Source organism: Tachyglossus aculeatus, chromosome 23 (genome assembly GCF_015852505.1).
Source record: "Tachyglossus aculeatus isolate mTacAcu1 chromosome 23, mTacAcu1.pri, whole genome shotgun sequence".
Lineage (NCBI taxonomy): Eukaryota > Metazoa > Chordata > Mammalia > Monotremata > Tachyglossidae > Tachyglossus > Tachyglossus aculeatus.
In genome coordinates this window covers 16,329,874-16,354,754 of record NC_052088.1, presented here as the reverse complement: position 1 = coordinate 16,354,754, position 24,881 = coordinate 16,329,874, and the positions used below count along the sequence as shown (strand labels likewise).

Here is a 24,881-nt window from a genome sequence, read left to right as displayed (position 1 = left end):
CGGGGCGGGGCTCTGGGGCCGGACTCCGCCCCTTCCCCGCTCGCGGGTCGGGGGGTGATGCCGCAGGGACGCCGCCCGCTGCCCGCAGGTGAGGCCCCCGGAATCCCCCGCCTCCCCGCGCTCCTCGGAATGCCCCACTTCCGGTATCCGATGACTCCCCCCTTCGAATGCCCCACTTCCGGTCTCCGATGACCCCCCCTCGGAACGCCCCACTTCCGGTCTCCACCCCTCGGAATGCCCCACTTCCGGTCTCCGATTATCCCTCGGACGCCCCACTTCCGATCTCCACCCCTCGGAATGCCCCACTTGCAGTCTCCGACTATCCCTCGGACTCCCCACTCCCTGTCCCCACCCCCTCGGTATGCCCCACTTCCGGTCTCCGATCATCCCTCGGACGCCCCACTTCCGGTCTCCACCCCTCGGAATTCCCCACTTCCGGTCTCCGGCTAGCCCTCGGACGCCCCACGTGCCGGTCTCCACCCTCTCGGACGCCCCACTTCCGGTCTCCACCCCCTCAGAATGCCCCACTTCCGGTCTCCGACTACCCCGGACGCCCCGCTTTCATTCATTCAAGCGTATTTATTGAGCGTTTACTGTGTGCAGAGCACTGTACTAAGCGCTTGGGAAGTCCAAGTCGGCAACCTCCAGAGACGGTCCCTACCCAACAGCGGGCTCACAGCCTAGAAGACGCCCCACTTCCGGTCTCCACCCCCTCGGAACGCTCCACTTCCGGTCTCCACCCCCTCACAATGCCCCACTTCCGGTCTCCTTCTAACCCGGTCGCCCCACTTCCGGTCTCCGACTATCCCGGTCGCCCCGCTTTCATTCAATCGTATTTATTGAGCGCTTACTGTGTGCAGAGCACTGTACTAAGCGCTTGGGAAGTACAAGCCGGCAACATCTAGAGGCGGCCCCTACCCAACAGCGGGCTCACAGTCTAGAAGACGCCCCACTTCCGGTCTCCACCCTCTCGGAACGCGCCACTTCCGGTCTCCACCCCCCCTCAGAATGCCCCACTTCCGGTCTCCGACTACCCCTCAGAATGCCCCACTTCCGGTCTCCGACTACCCCGGACGCCCCACTTCCGGTCTCCGCTGCCCCCGGACGCCCCGTTTTCATTCATTCAGTCGTATCTATTGAGCGCTTACTGTGTGCAGAGCACTGTACTGAGCGCTTGGGAAGTACAAGTCGGCAACATATAGGGACGGTCCCTGCCCAACAGCGGGCTCCAAGGCTAGAAGACGCCCCACTTCCGGTCTCGGCCGCCGCACTTCCGGTCTCGGCCGCCCCACTTCCGGTCCCCGCCGTCCCCCTTCTCAGGATGTTGCCGATTGGTCCTTCCCAAGCGCTCAGTCCAGTGCTGTGCTCACAGTAAGCGCTCAAACAGTACGGATGGATGGATGGATGAATGAATGAATGAATGAGGGAGTGAGTGAATGAATGATGGGCCTTCCCCCCCTGCCGTCCAGCCCCCTGCCTAAGGATGGTACTATTGGCGAAGCGCTTACTACGTGCCAAGCACTGTTCTAAGCGCTGGGGGAGATACAATAATAATAGTAATTATAATGGCACTTATCAATCAATCAATCGTATTTATTGAGCGCTTGCTGTGTCTTCCCAAGAGCACTGTACTAAGCTCTTGGGACGTACAAGTTTGTTTTTTTTTTTTAATGGCATTTATTAAGTGCTTACTATAATAATAATAATGATAATGGCATTTATTAAGCGCTTACTTTGTGCAAAGCACTGTTCTAAGCGCTGGAGAGGTTCCAAGGTGATCAGGTTGTCCCACGGAGGGCTCCCAGTCGTCATCCCCATTTTCCAGATGAGGGGACTGAGGCCCAGAGAAGTGAAGTGACTTGCCCAGAGTCACACAGCTGGCAATTGGCAGAGCCGGGATCAGAACCCATGACCTCTGACTCCAAAGCCCGGGCGCTTTCCAGCAGAGCACTGTTCTAAGCGCTGGGGAATTTACAAGGTGATCAGGCGGTCCCCATGGGAGGCTCACAGTCTTAATCCCCATTTGACAGATAGGGTCACTGAGGCCCAGAGAAGTGAAGTGACTTGCCCAAAGTCACACAGCTGACAAGTGGCGGAGCTGGGATTTGAACCCATGACCTCGGACTCCAAAGCCCGGGCTCTTTCCACCGAGCCACGGAGTTGGCAACATCTAGAGACGGTCCCTTCCCAACAGCGGGCTCACAGTCTAGAAGGGGGAGACAGACAACAAAACCAAACATATTAACAAAATAAAATGAATAGAATAGATATGTACAAGTAAAATAAATAAGTAGAGTAATAAATATGTACAAACGTATATACGTATATACAGGTGCTGTGGGGAAGGGAAGGAGGTAAGATGGGGGGATGGAGAGGGGGAGAGGAAGGAAGGGGCTCAGTCCTTTTAATAATAATGATGGCATTTGTTAAGCACTTACTATGTGCCAAGCACTGTTCTAAGCGCTGGAGATAGATACAAGGTTATCAGGTTGTCGCACATGGGGCTCCCAGTCTTTATCCCCATTTTAATAATAATGATGGCATTTGTTAAGCGCTTACTATGTGCCAAGCACTGTTCTAAGCGCTGGGGATAGATACAAGGTTATCAGGTTGTCGCACATGGGGCTCCCAGTCTTTATCCCCATTTTAATAATAATGATGGCATTCGTTAAGCGCTTACTATGTGCCAAGCACTGTTCTAAGCGCTGGGGATAGATACAAGGTTATCAGGTTGTCGCATGTGGGGCTCCCAGTCTTTATCCCCATTTTAATTATATAATGATGGTATTTGTGAAGCGCTTACTGTGCGCCAAGCCCTGTTCTAAGCGCTGGGGATAGATAGGTTATCAGGTTGTCGCACGTGGGGCTCCCAGTCTTCATCCCCATTTTCATAATATGATGATGGTATTTGTGAAGCGCTTACTATGTACCAACCACTGTTCTAAGCGCTGGGGGGAGATACAAGATGATCAGGTTGTCCCACGGGGGGCTCCCAGTCTTCATCCCCATTTTCATAATATAATGATGGTATTTGTGAAGCCCTTACTATGTGCCAAGCACTGTTCTAAGCGCTGGGGGAGATACAAGGAAATGAGGTTGCCCCACGCAGGGCTCACAGTCTTCATCCCCATTTTAATAATAATAATAATGGTGGTATTTGTTAAGCGCCTACTATGTGCCGAGCACAGTTCTAAGCGCCGGGAGGATGCCTCCCTCTGCCCCCTTCCCCTCCCCACAGCACTTGTGTATAGCTGTATGTATTTATGACTCCATTTATTTTATTAATGATGTGTATAGATCTATAATTCTATTTATAATGATGCTACTGATGCCTGTTTACTTGCTTTGACGTCTGTCTCCCTCCTTCTAGACTGTGAGCCCGTTGTGGGCAGGGATTGTCTCTTTTTGTTGCTAAATTGTACTTCCCGAGCGCTTAATACAGTGCTGTGCACGTAGTAAGCACTCAGTAAGTATGATTGAATGTACAGAGCTCCGTACTAAGTGCTTGGGAGAGTACGACTATTCATTGTCAATCAATTTATTGAGCATTGAATGTGCAGAGCACTGTACTAAGTGCTTGGGAGAGTACAGAACAGTGCTTTGCACATAGTAAGCGCTTAATAAATACCATTATTATTATTATTATTATTCAATCAGATTTATCGAGCGCTGACTGCAGAACACTGTACTAAGCATTTGGGAGAGTATGAGTATTCATTTAATCCAGGAGGCCTTCCCAGACTGAGCCCCCTCCTTCCGCCTTACCTCCTTCCCTTCCCCACAGCACCTGTATATATGTATATATGTTTGTTCGCATTTATTACTCTATTTATTTATTCTACTTGTACATATCTATTCTATTTATTTTATTTGGTCAATATATTTGGTTTTGTTCTCTGTCTCCCCCTTCTAGACTGTGAGCCCGCTGTTGGGTAGGGACCGTCTCTACATGTTGCCAACTTGGACTTCCCAAGCGCTTAGTACAGTGCTCTGCACCCAGTCAGCGCTCAATAAATACGATTGATCGTATTTATTGAGCGCTGACTGGGTGCAGAGCACTGTAGTAAGCGTTTGGGAGAGTAGGAGTATTCAGCCAGTCATATTTATTGAGCACTGACTAGAATACTAAGCGCTTGGGAGAGTCCGAATATTCATTCAGTTGCGTTTGTTGAGCGCTTACCATGTGCAGAGCACTGCACTAAGCGGTTGGGAGAGTGTAATACAACAATAAACAGACACATTCTGTGCCCGCAACGAGCTCGCAGTGTAGACGGAGGCAGGACAACTTCAGAGCCGTGTAAGCGAATGCCGCTTTTTTATATTTTATGAGAAGTCAAGCTTCTCAGCTCTCCAAAATTCTCCCCTTGCAGCAAGAGAGCACCACCTGCTCTGATCTCTGTAGTCTGGGGTGGTGGTAATAATAATAATAATAGTCTGGGGTGGTGGTAATAATAATAATAATAGTGTGGGGTGGTAATAATAATAATAATAATAATTATGATGGTATTTGGTAAGCACTTACTATGTGCCAAGCACTGTTCTAAGCACTGGGGTCGATATAAGGTAGTAAGGGGGACACAGTCCCCTGTTCCACAGTCTTAATCCCCATTTTACAGATGAGGTATCTGAGGCGTACAGAAGAAAGTGACTTGCCCCAGGTCACACAGCAAACAAGTGGGGGAACGGGAATTAGAATTTATGTCTTCTGCCTCCCAAGCCCTGATTTTTCATTCAGTCGTATTTATTGAGCGCTTACTGTGTGCAGAGCACTGTATTAAGCGCTTGGCAAATCCAAGTTGGCAACATATAGAGACTGTCCCTACCCAACAGTGGGCTCACAGTCTAGAATTAATATTTATAAATATTTATAAATATTTATTTATTTTAATTGTACATATCTATTCTATTTATTTTATTTGTTAGTATGTTTGGTTTTGTTCTCTGTCTCCCCCTTTTAGACTGCGGGCCCACTGTTGGGTAGGGACTGTCTCTATATGTTGCCAACTTGTACTTCCCAAGCGCTTAGTACAGTGCTCTGCACACAGTAAGCGCTCAATAAATACGACTGATTGATTGATTGATTAGAATGCCACTGGGTTCTCAAACGGTTTTAAGGATCTGCTTGATTCCAACCCCGGGCTTTAGATTTTGGAGTATCTGATTTGCTGGTTTGGGGATGAGCTCAAGGTTATTGCGTGGTCATCACAAGCCATTTGGTTTTACTGGAAACATTATAAAAAAAACAGCATTTACCCCAGCAGGGTAATAACCCGGTGTTTTTATTGACTTAATGGTCTTGTTTGAATTCTCCCAAGCGCTTCGTACAGTGCTTTGCACACAGTAAGCACTCAATACGATTGAATGACTGAGTGCATGAAGTTTGACCCTGTGACTGAGGTTAACTTCAGAAAAATCCAGTGTTGCCAAATTAATGTAAATACAATCTGTTGAAGAAAGGAAAAACTCACTTTTGACAGAAATAATTTAAATTATAATGTTCGGAAGTACCCAGTGCAATCATCCACCATGTCTTTCTGGATTTTCATTCATTCATTCATTCAATCGTATTTATTGAGCGCTTACTGTGTGCAAAGCACTGTACTAAGCGCTTGGGAAGTACAAGTTGGCAACATATAGAGATGGTCCCTACCCAACTGTGGGCTCACAGGCTTGAAGGGGGATTTTGATAGACTCAAAACATCTAATTAGAAACAACATCCAATTTGTCACACAGAAAATAACTTGAAGTTGCCTATCATTTTTTGATCACTTTTCTTGTCAAATCTTGTTTCCACATTCTTCCATTCTCAGTAACAGTAAAACCATAAATAGGTTAATTGACAAATAGTTTGGGTTAAAAAAAAAGAAACCATTGGGGAACAGAATTCCCTCATTGTGACCTGCTCTTTTCAAGTTTTAAATTAGCACTTCCTTATTTACGTTTGCTGCTTACCTTTACCCTGTATATAAAAGTATGGGCCAGAATAAACAAACTAGTTTCTTGGCTTATAAATTTATATAATGGATGGAAATGAATGGGTAAATTTTGAATCAGGCCAGACTTTATGTAAGTATGCTTAAGATTTTAAATGTATTTTTTTTCCTTTCAGATGATCTGTTTAAAGCTGTGCAGATTATATACTGCGGATGGGAACTATCAAGGCTTATAATGTCAAAAATTTCCCTTAGAAGAAAAGTAGTTCCCACAAAGGTATGGTGCGTGAAAGGATGTTAGAATCCATATTATTAAGATATTCAAAATAGGAATAGTGATTCTTTTTCTATGTATAATATTATAAATATAAAATAACCGTTGCCAGATGCGTATATTAAACGTAAGAGGAGACACAGTGTGTTATGCAATGTTAAAATGCCAAAGTGGTCATGAATCAATAAATGGTTATTTGCAAAGTTGTTTTAAGTTATTAATAGGTAACACTACCATTATGTAGTACCTGTAAATACACACCTGCCGACTCAGTTATTTGATTTTTACAGATCAGACCTTTAAATATTTTTCAGGGTTTGCTTTCTAATGTTTTTTTTCAGTAGTATTTTAGGTGTATTGGGGGAGCCTCAGCCTCTAGGCATTTGTAGTAAAATGGTAAGAAAACAGCATTACATTTCAGAAATAGTCTTTATATGACTTTTTTTTTTAGGTAACTGATTGGGTACAGCCTTCATTCAACGATTCTACTGAGAACACAAACATCTCTACGCTCTCTGCTACGTCCTTAGAGTTGAATGGCATGCAACAGAGGAAAAAAGATTTACTTTCCACATTAGAAAGTAGCAAGTACAGATTTCCAGCTAGAAAAAGAGGAAAGTCTTCGGAACAAGTTTGTGATCAGTCAGATTCAAATCGAAGCCTGTCTGAAAATGAAACTTGGGTGGATAAATATAGACCAGAAACTCAGGTAGAAAAACTGTTAGAAATATTTTTAGACAACTAAGTGTATTAGCGGGGCATGCAAATATTCTTTAGCATCGTATTACTCGGTTTATAAGTATGTGTGACAGTCCTTTGGGTTCAAAGATAGAAAAATAGGCCTTTTTTGGGTCTTTTTCTTAGTCATGCCCCATAAATTTTGACTTCAGTCCAATATCGAACAAAACACTGGGAATTTTTTTTAAATGTCAGATGAATCTGAATAATTTGCGGGGGGGGCTATATCTAAGTTTAAAAAAAAAAAACCCAAACTACATGGCACTTCAGAGAATGTGAAATGGCTCAAACTATTATTGACTTGAATTGAAAGTGAACCAGAAGAAATTCAGTAATAGCAGAACCAAAAAATGATTTGAAAAAAACAGTGGTTTTATGTTCTGGTTTGAGGGTGTCAGAGTTTTCTGGCATTAAAGCCAAAACTTTTCTGGGGTCTTAGGAGGTTTGTTTATTTGAATATATGTATTACATGAATTTATGTGTGGCTTCACGTAACATTTCTTAACAATTATTTTTGGGGTATGACATCTTTGAACCGATGTATATGTAAAAACTCATAAGCATCTCTCTCTCTTAGAGTGAACTTGCGGTGCATAAGAAGAAAATTGAAGAAGTTGAAGCCTGGCTAAAATCTCAAATCTTAGAGGGGCAACCAAAGCAGGTAAATAGAAAAGACAAGACTTATTATCAAAAGACCTGAACAGTTTTATAAAGAGTACATTACTGTCTCTGATGATGCATATGTAGGATTTGTTTTATTAGACTCCCAGTCATTTATTCCAACCACTAGCCTCTATTATGGACAACAGCTGAAGGCAAAATCAGATTATATATTCCTGAAAATATTCATTTTTAAAATCTGTGCCCTTTTACCTGAACTAAGGGAGAGGGAATCGGTCAGTGACATTTAATTCTAAGCATTTTATTCAGTGCAAAACATTCTCCAAGCACTTTGGAGAATACAATGGAAGCACAACATACACTGTCTGCCTTAGTGCAGCTTGTAATCTAATGGGGGAAAACAGACAAAAATGATCGGCAAGTGGGAGCAGGATGAGACAAGGATATAGCCGGAGGTAGAACAGATGTCAGGATGAAATAGCTGAATAAATAATTGAATATACCCATGTACATACAAGCTGAAGAATTAAATCTGTCAGTCGTAAGGGTGACTTAGGTTGATACAACTAGGGTGTCGTGAATTAAGGAAGACTTTCTGGGAGAGGTGGGTGTTTGGAGGGTTTAAGCCTGGTGAATTTTGTGGGTTAAGGGAGTTTCTGGGCAGAGGAACAGTGAAAGGAAGTGACAAGAGTTAGAAAAGTTGAGAAGAAAGTACAGTAGAAGATGAGCTAGGGAAGAATGAGTAGTGTGAGCAGGTGAGTAGCGGGTGAAGGAAGCAACTAATGAGTAAATAGAATTCCAAGCTTAGAGGAAAGGAGAAAGCTTTAAAAAATGAACTTGGCTTTATTCAGCCAACCTAGTTTTTCTAATCTGCTATTGACAGGAAGCTTTATCGGACCCTTGATGACCTCAAGAGCCATCAGGGGTAACTTGACCGATAATAAGTTGGTAGAATTGAATCTGTGCAACGTGTCTTAGTGGCAAGAGCACCGGCTTGTGGGGATCGGAGGCCATGGGTTCCAATCCCGGCTCTGCCATTTGTCTGCTGTGTGACCCGGGGCAAGCCACTTAACTTCTCTTTGCCTGTTACCTCATCTGTAAAATGGGGGTTAAGACTGAACCCCACGGGGGACAGCCCAATTACCTTATATCTACCCCAGTGCCTAGAACAGTACTTGGCACGTAGTAAGTGCTTAAATACCATTATTAGTAATAATTAAAGGAGAGCTGGGGAAGAGACTGGAAGCCAATTGTGAGGTGATTTTGGTTGTTGCTGTGACCCACGCCCCCCTTTTTTCCTCCCACCTTCAGGAGGCAAGGTTAGCAGTAGTGGGAGATGGCATCTAAGGCCGTTGGGGTCGCTGACCCCTGAGAAATGCCCAAGGACCACTCAGTGTAATTGGCAGACCGGAGCATCCGGCATTTCCCCTGATTGTGGATGGGGGCCGGGGAGAAGGAGCGTTTAATGAGGCATCCCTGTTCTGCCTAAGCTTCTGTACGTTTTAGCAATTTGACAGCAGTTTTAAGAAGCTCAGCAAGTGGCGGAGAAGCGAAAGGGCAACTTCCCAGGCTTGCTATTTGCACCGAGCAGCCAGGGGCTCTTGATAAGGTCAAAGCCTGGTCCTCTGACCCGGCAAGATCCACCTGCCCACTTGCTTGGGTCATTTGTTTGCCTCCCACAATCAGTAGAAGGGCAGACTTTTCCACAATGAACCACAAAAGAAAGCCCCAGAACCTCACCGGGCTTCGGCAGAATGCTATGTCCTTATCGAAAATGTGAACGTATAAACTAAAGCAGCATTCTGAATTGAGTTAAAATATTGAGCTACAATGCCTGTACGATTTCTCGATAGTATTACAAAGCACAGAGGAATAATTCAGAAATAACATTGTCGTCCTGTGTTTTTTCAAATTTAAAATGTATCATTCTTGCCTTTATTGCAGGGTGGATCTATTTTATTGTTAACCGGCCCCCCTGGATGTGGAAAGACCGCCACTTTGCAAATCCTTACTAAGGATCTTGGTATTCAGGTGCAAGAATGGATCAATCCGGTTTTCCTGGACTTCAGAAAAGATGACTTCAAGGATATGTTTAACCCTGGTACAGTTGATTTTATTATAAGAGACAATTTATAACCTCCCATAGCTAAGGGAATTTGGGGAAGCAACTTCCCTCCTACAACTAAATGGAAATGGTAAGGGCGGGGTGGAGAGAAGGTTTTATCAAGCCACTCTACACTTGTGCCTTTCCAAAACAGTTCATTAAGTCCCGTGTCCGGGACCAACTATATGGAGACTCAGATCCAAAAGCTTAGATTTCCATAGCCTTTTTCTAGAAAACAAGCCTAGGTGTTGGCAGATCAGGTGGCTTCCCAGTTCTAGCCTGGATCCTCCCTTCTATCACTTTCCCACCAACAGGGTCACAGAAGTATTTGTAGTAGGAGGAAAAGGGAGGAGAAATGCAACCCTTGTCCCCGCAAGTTTCCAGATGTATAGAAGGGTTGGTGAGATGTCTCCCTTTGTTCAAAATTTCTTAAACGGAGTTTACTGCTACTGGCTCCTCTTGTTGTAGGGTGGTGGGTATCTGACTGTCCTTGAGGAAGCGTAGTTTTTCTGTTTCCTGCCCCGTCCTCCTTCCTTTGATCCTCTTTCTGAAAGGCCGAGAACCACCGTGTTCTCTCCAGGCTAGAAACTTTTGTGTCTCTGCAGCTTTTGAAATGAAGCCCAATGTAGACTTCTGTCCCAAACAGAAATCGGAAGGTTCTGGAGGATTTGTGAGCATACTGTATGAAAAAATGTCACACGTTAAAGAAAAAGTATTTAAAGTACGTTTACTTTTCAGAATCCAGTTTCCAAACATTTCCTACTCGATCACAGACGACTGTTTTTCAAGAGTTTCTGTTAAGAGCGAACAAATACAACAAACTACAGATGGTTGGGGACTTGCTGGATACAGATAAGAAGCTTATTCTTGTTGAAGTAAAGAAAACTCATTAATTCCTCTTGGAGTTATTAAAAGTGATAGTTCTGGGGAAGTTTTGCCAAGAACAATGAGCCATTAACCCCCATCTTAGCATTACGTGGCCAAGCAGAAAGAACACGGGCCTGGGAGCAGAAGAACCTTGGTTCTAATCCTACTGGGTGACTTTGAGCAAGTCACTTAACTTCTCTGTGCCTGTTTGCTCATCTGTAAAATGGGGAATCAGTACCTTTTCTCCCTTTCATTTAGACTGTGAGCCCCATGTGGGAGAAGGAAGGTCCGTTCAACCTGATTATATTGTAAATACCCCCAGCACTTGGGACAGCTCTTGGCTTAGAGTAAATCCTTAACAAATATCTTCATCATCATCTAATTCCTGTTGCTGATGAGATTGAGAGACGTTGCTGCTTCTTAAAAATAAGATAATTGAGCTAAGAAAGAGGTGCATCTCTGTAATAGAGGTGGAGGCACTTATTGAGCTCATGGTAAACATTGAATGATGCTGAAGTAGAAGCCCGCTCTATTGGCTAATGCACGTAGAAGGACATGGGTTCCATAGAAATATGGTTCACAGTTTTGTGTACTTTAAAACTGTTGGTCAGCTGTAAACTGGCTAGATATACAAATATGCAAGAGGACGAAAAATCTGTCAAAAGTTGAACTAAGTCTGGTCTTTTCTTTTCCAATAGGATATGCCTAATCAGTTTTATCGGGATCCTAGTGGGTTACATGAAATTCTGAGGTGGGTTGTGATGAAGTGCTCTGAACCCCAGCATGTGTCGTTCCTAGCCTACCCTTTCATGTATTAACTGGATTTCCTATTTTAATTTTAGGAGGTTTGTGCAAATAGGACGATGTCCTCTTGTGTTTATAATCTCTGACAGCCTCAGTGGAGATAGTAGCCAGAAGCTGTTGTTTCCTAAGGAGATCCAAGAAGAGTTCTCTGTATCCAACATTAGGTAAAGAAATAACTCTTTTCTCTGGCATGCACCTGTACAGGCAATTGCAGTGATTTAACAGTTTCCTGATTAATTGTTGACAGCTTCAACCCGGTGGCCCCAACGATTATGATGAAGGTTCTTAACCGGATAGCAATAGCAGAAGGCAGTCTGGTAAGTCTGGAGACCCGATTTTACCAAGGTGCTAGTTCGCTGGAGAAGAACGTCAGTTGTCGCCTAGGAGTTGGTGCATGATAAATTGAGTCCTGGGGCCCAGAATGCTCTGAATTATTGCCATCCTGGTGGTCAGTAAATTACTCTTGACAGACTGAGTTGCTTAGTTGCTTCGCTTATGGGTGATATTTAAAAAGTCAGTTTTACACTAGAGTTTTTCCTTTAGATAGTAAAACTGCGCCAACACTGATATCAGTCCTTTGTACTTTTCAGGTTCCTTAATTCATGTGCTGTCAACCCTTTGTCAGATAACATTTTTCAAAAATTTAAGATTTAAAATGATTCACCCTCACGGCTCTCTTATCATCTTTTGGAATTGTAGAAGACTAAATATCAGAATTTCCATATTTTTTACATGAATATATCAATGACCTTAGGGGTTGATGATTTTTTTTTTAATGGTATTTGGTGAGGGCTTACTATGTGGGAGGCACTGTTCTACGCACTGAGGTAGATACAAGGCAGGCAGATTGGAGACAGTCCATCCCCCTCACGGGACTCACAGCCTTAATCCCCATTTTACGGACAAGGCAACTAAGGCACAGAGAAGTGCAGTGACTTGTCCAAAGTCACACAGCAGACAAGTGGCAGAGCCTAGACTAGAACCCAGGTCCTTTTGGCTTTCAGGCCCATGCTGTATCCCCCAAGCCACACCAGTTTCTCCAGTTATGGGCAAGAAGTATAAAAGAGTGTGAAAATATTTTCCAGTAGGCCCTTACCTCACTTTATAGGTAGTGGCGGATTTCATTTAAATTCAGAAAAGTACTGAACTAAAATTCTCTTTAAGGCTGAATGCAAATCAGTATTTCTCTTCTTTCCGTAGACTCTGATGGTCTGTGATTATCACAGTACATTTCTGAGCAGGAAGGGAATGTGGTGATTGAGAGAAAAACATTTATGTCTTTCCCTCACCCCCGCCCCGGCCCCCCCATTATTTGGAATGACAGAGAAGCAGCGTGGCTCAGTGGAAAGAGCCCGGGCTTTGGAATCAGAGGTCATGGGTTCAAACCCCGGCTCCGCCATTTGTCAGCTGTGTGACTTTGGGCAAGTCACTTAACTTCTCTGTGCCTCAGTGACCTCATCTGTAAAATGGGGACTAAGACTGTGAGCCCCACGTGGGACAACCTGATTACCTTACATCTACCTTAGCGCTTGGACCAGTGCTTGGCACATAGTAAGCACTTAAAAAATGCCATCATTATCATTATTAAATGCCCAGAGGTCACAGATCCAAGTGCATAGACGATGCAAAAGGGCTCTAGGAAAATGAGAGTTTAATCAGGGAAGGCCTCCTGGAGGAGGTGTGACCTCAGTAAGGCTCTGGGTGGGGAGCCAAAATAAAAACTGTCTCAAGGCATTTATTGCAATGTAATTTTTCTTCGGCATTGATAAATCTGAGTAGTGTAATCTTTCACTGTACCTGGATGAAATAGAGTGCATTCATTTTTATTTGGAACATAACTGAAATTGTTTTTAATTTTCTCATTTTAGAAGGGAGGAAAAGTTGTTCCTGATAAAACTTCTTTAGAGTTGATTTGCAAAGGATGTTCTGGTGATATTAGAAGTGCAATAAACAGTCTCCAGTTTTCTTCTTCAAAAGGTAATACAGAGAGTGCTGTTTTGGGAGAGCCAAGGCCAGATAGCATTTTCAGGAGTAGGGGCTATGAGGTAACGTTAAGATTCTGCAGGGCTCTAACATTTTTGCCCTTCAAAGGGAACTGGGAGCACACGGAATTACAAGCAGTTCTTGTGTTGCCAGGGCAGAGGCAGGAACGGCTGTCAATCAGTCAATCAATGGTATTTATTGAGCACTCAGAAGCAGTGTGACTCAGTAGAAAGAGCACGGGCTTTGGAGTCAGAGGTCATGGGTTCAAATCCCAACTCCGCCGATTGTCAGCTGTGTGACTTTGGGCAAGTCATTTAACTTCTCCGTGCCTCAGTGACCTCATCTGTAAAATGGGGGTGAAGACTGTGAGCCCCCCGTGGGACAACCTGATCACCTTGTAACCTCCCCAGTGCTTAAAACAGTGCTTTGCACATAGCAAGCGCTTAATAAATGCCATCATCATCATCATTATTATTATTAAAAAGAAAATTACAAGAGCTTTGTTTTTGCAGTTAATCTTTGGTGTTCCTGTTTCTTGTTAAAATCACATTAGCTGTAATGTTTGCATTATTTATATTTCTTTATTCCTAGTTCTTCTTACATTGTTGCAGATTATTCAGTAGAAAGCAGTCCATGGTCCAGGAAAAAAGGGCTGACGTCATTAAAATCTGACACTGCATCATCAAGAGCAAAGCAGAGAAAGAAAGCTGAAGGATCTTTAGAAAACCAAGAAGTCCAAGCTATTGGTGGCAAAGACGCATCTCTCTTTCTTTTCAGAGCTTTAGGGAAAATACTTTATTGTAAAAGTAAGTACAGTCATTTTACGGACCTTTTTTTTTCTTTGCTTCTGTCCATGAAGCAGCTCTTACTAGAAAAGTGACACTAAAATCAGTGAAATATTTGTTTAGCATCAAATGGGGATTTGAATTGGAAATGTGTAATAAATCAATTTCTAATAAATCCCATCAGAAAACTGGAATCCCAAGTTTGGAACTTCTATTGTTTATAAAAATGGTTTCAAGATTTGAAGAGTGATTATTTTATACATCTGGGAGAAGCGGTCAAAGGGAAAACATTCCCAGTTTCTGTTCCAGCATCATTTTTAAGCAGTCATTTTAAGATCAGACTTATGGCTTGCATTTTGTTGTTTTAATTGAAATGTTAACTTTTGATAAACTCGTAAAGAGGGCTCAGATTCTAGAAAGGTTACAGTCCGAAAGTCAGGAGTTCTTTGTTTTACCTATAGTTCCGGTACTTCATAGCACCTTAATCCATAAAAATAGGTTATAAAAGCAGTATTCGATCCTTATGCAAACAAGATCATGGAAAGTGCTTTAAAATCTTCAAATGAGGGCAGCTCTGTAATTACAGGTCTGTAATCATCTTAAAAATAAAAATTGTTTCCAGGAGAACCACTGAAGGAGTTCAAATATCCGCGATTACCTTCTCACTTAACAGAATATGAACGCGATCCGCTGGTAATGCAGCCTGAGGTACGATTCCTTGATTTTCATTTTTCATTTTCATTCAGTCACTTAAAGAAAACTGATCATTTACTGGTTTGATATGCAAACATGTATTTTTTTTTTATGTTTCTGTTGCCTAGGAAGTTGTAGAAAAGTCACACATGGCTGGAGAACTCTTCAATTTATACCTACACCAAAACTACTTAGATTTCTTCACAGAAATAGATGATATTACGAGAGCCAGTGAATACCTCAGCACTGCTGATGTTCTTAGTGGTGACTGGACTGTAAGACTAATTCCTTTAACTTTTATTTGAGAAGATTCTTTGGGTAGAGGAAGTAGATTTTGTGCCACTTGTAAATATATTTCGGTATCCAACCAATATAACTGATTTTTATGTTCACCCACAAGGTATAATTTGTAGTAATGCCTCTGGTTTGGTTTTGGGATTTTTTTGGGGTGGGAGGGTTGTTTAAATATGGCTGACCCGATAAAGAATTAAGAAAAAAAGGTGAATATGTAGCAAAGAAACCAGACCTGTTTTTGTTTTGTACTAATTTTCCTTATACAGAGTCAGACTTGGTGAGATAATGTTTGTGAGACTGTTCCTTCGAGTGTTTGTTGAAAAATAAATTGTGAAAAAATTTGGCTTGCTTAAAGTAGCTACCTAACTACCTTTTAATGTTGTAGAATCCTATAGGGCTTTTTGAAGTGATTCAGATGCGGTGGTATCAAATATTTCTTTCTGCATCAGATATTTAAGAGACATCTATAAGACTGTGTTGAAAATACAATTGAGGCTTTTTCCTCTTGGTTGGGTCATCACAACACTATGTTTGGAAATATTTGGACAGTGGTAACAGCCATTGGAAAACGTTTTGTACATATTTACTATTCTTTTTATTTTGTTAATGATGTGCATATAGCTTTAATTCTATTTGTTCTGACGGTTTTGACACCTGTCTGCATGTTTTGTTTTGTTGTCTGTCTCCCCCTTCTAGACTGTGAGTCTGTTGTTGGGTAGGAACCATCTCTATGTGTTGCCGACTTGTACTTCCCAAGTGCTTAGTACAGTGCTCTGCACACAGTAAGCGCTCAATAAATAGGATTGAATGAATGAATGAAGTTTCCCTGAACTCTTCAGCTCATATTACGTTTCTCTCTCCGGTCTTAGTCACGAACTACTCTCAGGGAATACAGCGCGTCGGTAGCCACAAGAGGGGTGATGCATTCCAACAAAGCCAGAGGATTTGCCTGCTGCCAAGGAGGAGCGAGTTTTCGTCCCTTACATAAACCTCAGTGGTTTCTAATAAATAAAAAGGTAAATAATATGGTCTGCCTGGAGGGGTAAATGATTACTGAGGGTAAAACTACTTGGAATTATTTTTTAGTCATTTCAAACACAGACTAAAGTCATCTTAGATATTCCTAATATCAAAAAAGATACTTAAGGAAAAACATGATATTTAAGCATTCATTAAGAACTTCCACTTGGAACCTATTTGATGAGGTGGTGGGCTTTTCTCCCGAATGCACTTGTTTTAAAGTGTGTCATTCTCTGATCTACTTAACTGAAGGTGGAAATGAACAGCTGAAATTCAGGAAAATACTCTGAAGGCAAAGCCTAAATCCAGCTGAAGAGCTGCTGGTCTTAGTGTTTTCCAGCTCTCCTCTATAACATACCTTATTTATTGACATAATTACAATTCATTACTATTGCGGCTAGGTCGGATCTTGAATTTTTACTAGAACTGATGTAAGGGAATAAGGTGTTTTGAGGGAGGCATGTTCCCTGTCTCAGAGCTACTTAAAGCTAAATGGTGAAAGTCAAGGAATAGCTATGAGCCACTTGGTCCGACCCAGCTGATACCTGTCCCCACGGCAAGTTTCCCAGTATCTAGCGAGCCAAAGAGTCCAGATCTGATCTACCATATTTATAACTGGGTCCTAATAATACTGAGTCTTTTGCAAATAAAGTTTGGTCTGAATTCACGCACAATTCCATTAATAGTTCCTCCAGAGCTTTTCATTCTCTTGAGAACAATGAGGAGAGAAAAAATGTCATTTATAAAGTTTGGGGCAGAGCAGTTTCAAGGTGAAAGGTTGTCTTCAGTGTAAAGAATTTTCTTTACTTTCTTTCCCCTTTCTGTCCCTCCTGGTCTTCAGGAGGTGTTAAATGGAAAATTCTCACATTTCTAGTACTGTTTCGAAAACTGTACGAGACATTAGCTGTGAGGCAATTTTAAGTCCATCACAGAGGGATTAGCTAGATAAATCCCCCCCAACAAAGGAAACCACAAGATTGTAATTTTTGTCAGTGTTGTTCTTTTCCCAAAGGAATTTTTCAAAGGTTTTTTTCTAGGTTAACAGTATTGTTTTCTGTTGCATGTTTCTTCTCTCTCATCTTCTCTTATTCTCTCTGATTTCTTTCAATACAGTATCGCGAGAACTGTCTGGCTGCGAAATCACTCTTTTCCAGCTTCTGTTTGCCACCTTTATGTCTCCAAACACTGCTCTTGCCATATCTCGCTCTGCTGACTAATCCAATGAGAAACCAAGGTAGGATTAAAAATGTTTTTCACCCCTCCAAAGGAGGTAGTTGTGATCCTGTCTTATATTAATGTTCCTGAAATTGTATTTCGAATTTTGAAATGTCATTGAGCTGAAAATATTCTTCACCCTGTGGCACATTTAAAGAAGAAGAAGAAGCCAGAGTCCCAGGTACTTGCCGTTCCACAGACTGGGACAGCTTCCCATTCACCCTCTTGCCCTTTGGGATTATAGACACATTTGTGGTTTTTAAAGCATAGCAAAGGCCCTGGTAATTTTACTTCAGTCTTTTCCCCAGGACCAATTTGGTTGGCACGTATTCCTAGAACTTCTCTAGACTGTAAGCTCATTGTAGGTAGGGAACATGTCTGCCAACTCTGTTATATTGTACTCTCCCAAGCACTTAATACAGTGCTGTGCACACCATAAATGATCAATAAATACTATTGATTACAGGTCTGGGCCACAGCAGGCTAGGGAGAGATGGAAGTAGTGGCAGAGAGTAGAAGCTGGTATAAAGATGTATGAAAGGGGAAACAGCGTGGCTGTGGGAAGCAGCGTGACAGTGATGATGATGATGACTTTTGTTAAGCACTTACTATGTGCAAAGCACTGTTCTAGGCGCTGGGGGAAGATACAAGGTGATCAGGTTGTCCCACGTGGGGCTCCGTCTTAATCTCCATTTTACAGATGAGGTAACTGAGGCACAAAGAAATTAAGCGACTTGCCCAAAGTCACACAGCTGACAAGTGGCAGAGCCGGGATTAGAACCCACAATTTCTGACTCCCAAGCCCGGGCTCTTCCCACTGAGCCACGCTGCTTCCCTAATGGAAGCAGCACGGAAAGTGGAAAGTGCTCTTTAGTGGAAAGAGCACGGGCTTCGGAGTCAGAGGTCATGGGTTCTAATCCCAGCTCTGCCACCTGTCTGCTGTGTGAACTTGGGCAAGTCACTTAACTTCTTTGTGCCTCAGTTCCCTCATCTGTACAATGAGGATTAAGACTGTGAGCCCCCCATGGGACAACCTGATCACCTTGTATCTACCCCAGTGCGTAGAAGAGTGTTTGGCACATAGTAAGTGCTTAACAAATACTATTATTATTATGATGATGATGATGATGATGATGATGATGATCTGGGAACCTTAGAGAAGGTCCAGACTCCTGGATTGGTTTTGGAACCAAATCTGCCTTCCAAACATCCTGTGGATGGGACTATCCTGGGGCTGCTGAAATGGATTCTCTTCCTCCCCACCATACTGGCCCTCCTTGGCCGCTAAATTGTAAGCTCTCCTACGGCAGGGATTGTTTCTACCAATTATTGTCTTACCCCAAGAGCTCAATACATATTACAGATACGGGGCAGGGCCAGAATGAAGAAGGCATCCAAAGTAGGGAAAGAAATGGAGGGATGACAGTGAGGCTGGGGATGGGTTCTTCTGAGTCAAGGGGCTTTGTGGTAAAGCCTCGTGTAGTCCATCGAGTGAGTGGCGGGGATTGGGGTGGGAGGGAGGCGTCCATACGCTTTTAAAGAAATCATCATCATCATCATCAATCGTATTGAGCGCTTACTATGTGCAGAGCACTGTACTAAGCGCTTGGGAAGTACAAATTGGCAACATATAGAGACAGTCCCTACCCAACAGTGGGCTCACAGTCTAAAAGAAATGGGATTTGATGGCTCGCTACTTCAGATAATGGCTGGCATGGCTCCATGTGGAGCTCAAGTCATGACTTTGGGAGATTGGGTAGCCAGTTGATCAGTCAATCGTGACTTTGGGAGATTAGGTAGCCAGTTGATCAGTCAATCATTTTTTATTGAGTGCCTCATGGAACCATGCCAGCCATTATTCAAACTAGCCCGATCAGTAAATCAGTCATATTTACTGAGCGCTTATTGTGTACAGAACATTGTATTAAGTCCATGGGAGAGGACACCCTGAGTGTGTATACATGATTCCCTGCCCACAGTGAGCTTACAGTGTACATCAATAGCTCCAAGACTCCAGGGGCTCCTCCCCACTCTTATGTTTGTGAATCCAAGGGGTGAGAAAGAGGGGAGCGTGGGGAGAGGGCGCACTGAAATGTGTTTAGTACAGTGCCTGGCATGTGGTAAATGCTTAACAGATACCATAAAAAAAAAAAAAAAAGAAGGAAAGGCAGGCACCTAAAGCTCTATCTAGTCCGCTGGGAGTTATTAGAATAAGCAAGATCTGGAGTGGAGGAGAAACAGGAACCTCCTCAGCCTGGCTTCTGTGGAGCGATTCGGTTTTAGGGATAGGGCCACATGGTATAGTGGGAAGAGCATTGGTTTGGGGAGTCTGGGTGGTTGACTTGTAATCCTGGCCATATGATCTTAGCCTGGGATTGTTTCTTGCTCTTGCTATCACACTGAGGTGTTGAGGAGAAAATTGATGTGAAAGCTCTGGGAAAGAGAAGTGCTGTATCAATTCAAGGGGACTGGAAGAAGAATGAGATGAAATAGTGGGAGTTGCTGATGCCCCTCCTTGCTCCCCCGCCTTCGTCCTTTTCCCTGTTCCCTTTCACTTCTTCAGGTTCTGGCGTGAATGCAAAGCCACCCTGCTCCCTGACAGGGGGACCTATCATTTAACTCCATTTTTATTTTCCTGGCTAAATCGACCGGGTAATATACCAATGACTTGAGGTACCTGGATTGATTCCCCAATCTGTGATACCAAAAGCAAAGATAAGAATTCTTTATTCTGTTTATTTAATTCTTAGCTCAGATCGCATTCATCCAAGATGTTGGAAGACTTCCCCTAAAGCGGTACTTTGCCAGGTAAATTAAGACTCTCAATTTTTTTGGTACTAAAATAATCAAAACTGATATTTTATTTGCTTGATTTTTTTTCCCTTTATTTTAAGCATTTTTTAATGATACTTGTTAAGCGCTTACTATGTGCCAGGCACTGTACTAAGTGCTGGGATAGATACAAGATAATTGGGTTGGACACAGTCCCTGTCCCATAGAGGGCTCACAGTCTTAATCCCCATTTTACAGAGGAGGTAACAGACCAAGAGAAGTTAAGTGACTTGCCCAAGGTAGCACAGCACACAATTCTGGGAGGCAGAATTGGAACCCAGGTCCTCTGACTCTTAGGCAGCATGGCTCAGTGAAAAGAGCCTGGACTTTGGAGTCAGAGGTCATGGGTTCAAACCCCAGGTCTGCCACTTTCCTGCTGTGTGACTTTGAACAAGTCACTTCACTTCTCTGGCCTCAGTTACCGCAACTGTAAAATGGGGATTAATACTGTGAGCCACCTGTGGGACAACCTGATCACCTTGTAACCTCCCCAGCGCTTAGAACAGTGCTTTGCACATAGTAAGCGCTTAATAAATGCCATTATTATTATTATTATAGGCCCATGCTCTTTCCACTAGGCACTCTGCTTCTACGTAGTCATATATAAAATTAGTCTTGTCCTTTTTATCTTTTGATGGGGGCAATAGAGAGCCAAACCAGAAAAAGGAGAGAAAGTCATTAAGTTTTGAAAAACTGGAAATATTAAATTCAACCGAAATGCCTTAACAGGGAAGCAACATGACATAATGGAAGGAGCAAGGGCCTGGGGTTCAGAGGGCCTGGGTTCTAATCCTGGCTCTGCCACTTTCCTGCTGTGTGACTTGGGGCAAGTCACTTAACTTCTCTGTCCCTCAGTTACCTCATCTGTAAAATGGGGATCAAGTCCTCCTCCCTCCAATTTAGACGGTGAGCTCCATGTGGGACGGGGATTATGTTCAACCTGACAATCTCCTACCAACCTTGGGGCTTAGTACAGTGCCTGGCATTGAACAAGTACCATATAAACGAACTGCATCTTAAAGCACTTAAGGATGCTATTGAAAAGCAAGAAACTGTTTTTCTTAGTGATTCCTAATTCATTGGAGTTCCTAATGATTCAAAGAGTATTTTCAGGCCCTTTCTTTCAAAAGAGATGGTTGGGGATCTTAAAGGGATGTCTGTTTTCATTGAAATGTAGGTCTTCAATGTTAAACGAGGACGTTAAATGAGGTAATCTCTCAAGATCTTCCAATCAAATAGTTGGTTTGGGCCTATGAGTTGGGGTGTGTAGAGGAGCAGAAACTAGAATGGGCATTAGGAGACATGGGATGTAATCCCACCTCTTCCAGCAACTAGCTATGATAACACGGACCAATCCTTCAATGTCTCTGGATATTTAGGACATCCTCTTCCTGTGCTCACTTGTAAAATAAAACTGTGTTTCCCCCGAAGGATGTGAAAAGTGGAAAAATTGTGTATGAAACACTTTGCATTTACCAGAATAAAGGGACTACCCAACAAAAAATATAATTATTGGAAGAGAGAGTTCCTTTGCCTTGAAAAGTCCAAAATACTGTAACTTATGTTCACTCTTCTGGTCCCAAACCTCCTTGTGAAGCTACACAGGAACAATTGTTGTTGTTTTTCATCCTTTTGGAGGTGAAGAGCCTGAGGCACAAATAGGCTAATTGGTTTGCCTAGTGATAAGAGCTTCAGACTCCCAATGCAATACTCTACCCAATCGGCTACACTGCTGTCCTGAGAGGTGGTGGTGTTTTTATTTTCCTAATCAACAAAATGGAAACTCAGACATGTGTGGGGACCTGCCAAACCCAGGTGCATGATAAGTCAAGTAGGTCTTGCCACCTGTGGGTATCAGGTTTTCTACGATGCAAGCGTACACTGAGATCAGTGAGCATGGGCAATGTGAACCATATTTTTTAAGTTTTTCAGCCTCATGACTCATCTAAAGTACACATTTCAGCAATGCTGAATGCAGAAAGGTTATCTCTGAAATTGAATTTGAGTTTCTACATCTCCTAGTGAATGTAAATTCATCGATTTCTTTTTCAGAGCCGATTGAGTCTTACTCATTCTTATAGTTGCTGTTAGTGTTTTGCAAGCCGTTAGGAGTTTAAAAATAACGCGAGAGTGTCACTGTATGTTTTTACAGAATATTTAAATTATCTTTTGGGATTTAAAAACTTAAGCCTCGATTTTGTAGTACTTCACTATTATAGCATTTCACTGGGAGAATTTGTTGAGTTCAGTCAGAAGCTACTAGGAACCCCCTGAAAAGAGGAGAAAGCAGTTCAGTGCTGGGCAATTCAAAGCAACTTAAATTCCAGAACTGTCGTAGAGAGATAAATCGGTCACTTATTGAGCACTTACTGTGTGCAGAGCACTGTACTAAGCACTTGGATAGTACTCTGTAGCAGAGTTGGTAGACACACTCCCTGCCCACAAGGAGTTTATATTCTAGAGGGCAAGACGGACATTGATATAGATAGATTATGGATGCGTACATAAGTGTTGTAGGGCCAAGGGGGATGGGAAATAAAGGGTGCAAATCCAAGGGCAACCAAGAAGAGTGGGAGAAGAAGTTCATTCAGTCGTATTTGAGTGCTTATTGTGTGCAGAGCACTGTACTAAGCACTTGGAATCTACAATTCGGCAACATATAGAGACGGTCCCTTCCCACAGCAGGCTCACAGTCTAAAAGGGTGGAGACAGACCTCAAAATAAGTAAACAGGCTTCAGTAGCATCATCATAGATAGAATTCTAGATATATGCACATCATTAATAAAAAATGAATAGCATTATAAATATGTATATAAATACACAAGTGCTGAGGGGTTGGTGTGGCGGGGGGTGGGTAGAGCAAAGGGAGCGAGTCGGGGCAATGGGGAGGGAGGAGCGGAGGAAAAGGGAGCCTAATCAGGGAAGGCCTCTTAGAGATGTGCCATCAGTAAGGCTTTGAAGGTAGGGAAAGTAATTTGCCCATCAGATGTGAAGAGGGAGGGAGTTCCAGGTCAGAGGCAGATTGTGGACAAGAGGTCGGCAGCGGGATAGGTGAGATCGAGAGGGGCAAACTGTGCAGGCTAACTCTAGTGCTGATTGTGATAGATTGAAAATGGAAGCTCTGACTGATAAGGATCAAGGGCTGACAGACCCAGACAGTGACGAGGAAGCCAACCTTGAGGGCGTGCGGCCTACGGAGACGTTTCTACACGGAGACAGGAGCGAAACGGAACCCAAGGGATCTTCTCTGCCTTCAAGCCAGACGATTGGAAATGAACTGCCAGCCAGTCAACCTCAACCTGCAGCTGCCCAAGGAATCATGAAGGAAGAGGAGATAATAATAGAAGACTATGATAGTGACTGATCAAAGGCACATCCAGAGGCCCCCCCCCGCCACTAGTCAGGTGCCGTTGGCAGATGCCATTTGTGTCATCCAGTAGTAAATGACATTTATTTGAAAGGTTTTTTTTATGCACTGTTCACCGGCAGTTGCATTTTTCTTGGCCCGCTTGCAGACTGTTGAAAATAATAAATATGCTTTTACACGGGAACAACTGTGACTTTTACCAGATTGCTGAATAAGAATGGCCTTTGCGTGGCGCTCAGCGTCACCTCTCGCATCATCAAAATTATTCACAGTCTGAGGCGCATAAGCTCAAATTGTTTTGCAAACGATGGGGAATGTCTGTAATTATTGGAAACAAGGTTATGGTAAACTACGTTCAAATGACTTTATTTTTTACTAGTATTTAATTAGTCTTGTAGCTGTACAGAGTGTCCTGCTGGGGGGAGAGAAGCAATCTTTTATAAGAGTTTGTTTAAATTACATGGAAAAATAGAGAATTCAGAAACACACAAACTTTGTTTTGGGAGGAAATGTAAATAAAAAGTGTAAAAGCTGAAGATTGAACGATTCAAGATGGAAATAAACTTCCCCGTGCCTCATTCCTTTTGGTTTTTGGCCTCGAGCTCTTTTTATGAATGTTTAAAGAATGGAATCCTATGTTGTACAGTAGATTATTTTTAGATACCTCCGGGGGAAAATATTTACCTAATTTATATCAAGAAAATTAAAAGCTTTCGAGATGACTCCTGTCCTTCATTGAATTGGATTCTTCTGCAGGTTTGCGCTTGACGCGGGAGCCAGGCCGGACAGACGTTTTGAGGAGTTGGAGAGGGAGGGACGGTGTGGAGCATCTGAGAGAGAGGAGCTGCCTGGAGGAGGAAGCGGTGGGAAGAGAGAAAAGTGTTTGGCTGCTGGTTTCCTTTTCCCCATTCCCTCCCGATCCTGGGCGTCGGGGCAGGTGGGAAGGCCGGGGTCCTCGCCCGCCCCTCGACGGGAAGCATCGTGGCCCTAGTGGAAAGAGAAGCAGCGTGGCTCGGTGGAAAGAGCCCGGGCTTGGGAGTCAGAGGTCATGGGTTCAAATCCCGGCTCCTCCACTTGTCAGCTGTGTGACTGTGGGCAAGTCACTCAACTTGGACTTCCCAGGCGCTTGGTACAGTGCTCTGCACACAGTAAGTGCTCAATAAATACAATTGATTGATTCTCTGGGCTTCAGTTACCTCATCTGGAAAATGGGGATTCAATCTGTGAGCCCCACGTGGGACAACTTGATTACCCTGTATCTACCCCAGTGCTTAGAAGAGTGCTTTGGACATAGTAAGTGCTTAATAAATGCCATCATTATTATTATTATTATTATTGTTATTCTCTGT

The 24,881-nt window shown here is 43.1% G+C and overlaps 1 protein-coding gene across 2 annotated transcripts; it reads left to right on the top strand.

The window, feature by feature from the left end:
• The first annotated feature begins 6 nt into the window (after window positions 1-6).
• On the top strand, window positions 7-24,254 carry RAD17 (RAD17 checkpoint clamp loader component). 2 transcript variants are annotated; one of them, XM_038765728.1, is made up of 17 exons: window positions 7-88; window positions 6,111-6,211; window positions 6,660-6,917; window positions 7,524-7,607; window positions 9,512-9,668; window positions 10,410-10,546; window positions 11,237-11,289; window positions 11,381-11,506; window positions 11,590-11,659; window positions 13,211-13,319; window positions 13,937-14,131; window positions 14,733-14,818; window positions 14,932-15,078; window positions 15,967-16,113; window positions 17,231-17,351; window positions 20,083-20,140; window positions 23,271-24,254. In XM_038765728.1, exons 1-17 carry the CDS (start codon window positions 58-60, stop codon window positions 23,527-23,529), a joined length of 2,139 nt encoding a protein of 712 aa, XP_038621656.1. In that variant the 5' UTR covers window positions 7-57; the 3' UTR covers window positions 23,530-24,254. The 2 variants fall into 2 exon arrangements, with proteins under 2 accessions (XP_038621656.1, XP_038621658.1); XM_038765730.1 differs by lacking the exon at window positions 7-88 and adding an exon at window positions 1,303-1,371.
• Window positions 24,255-24,881: the final 627 nt, after the last annotated feature.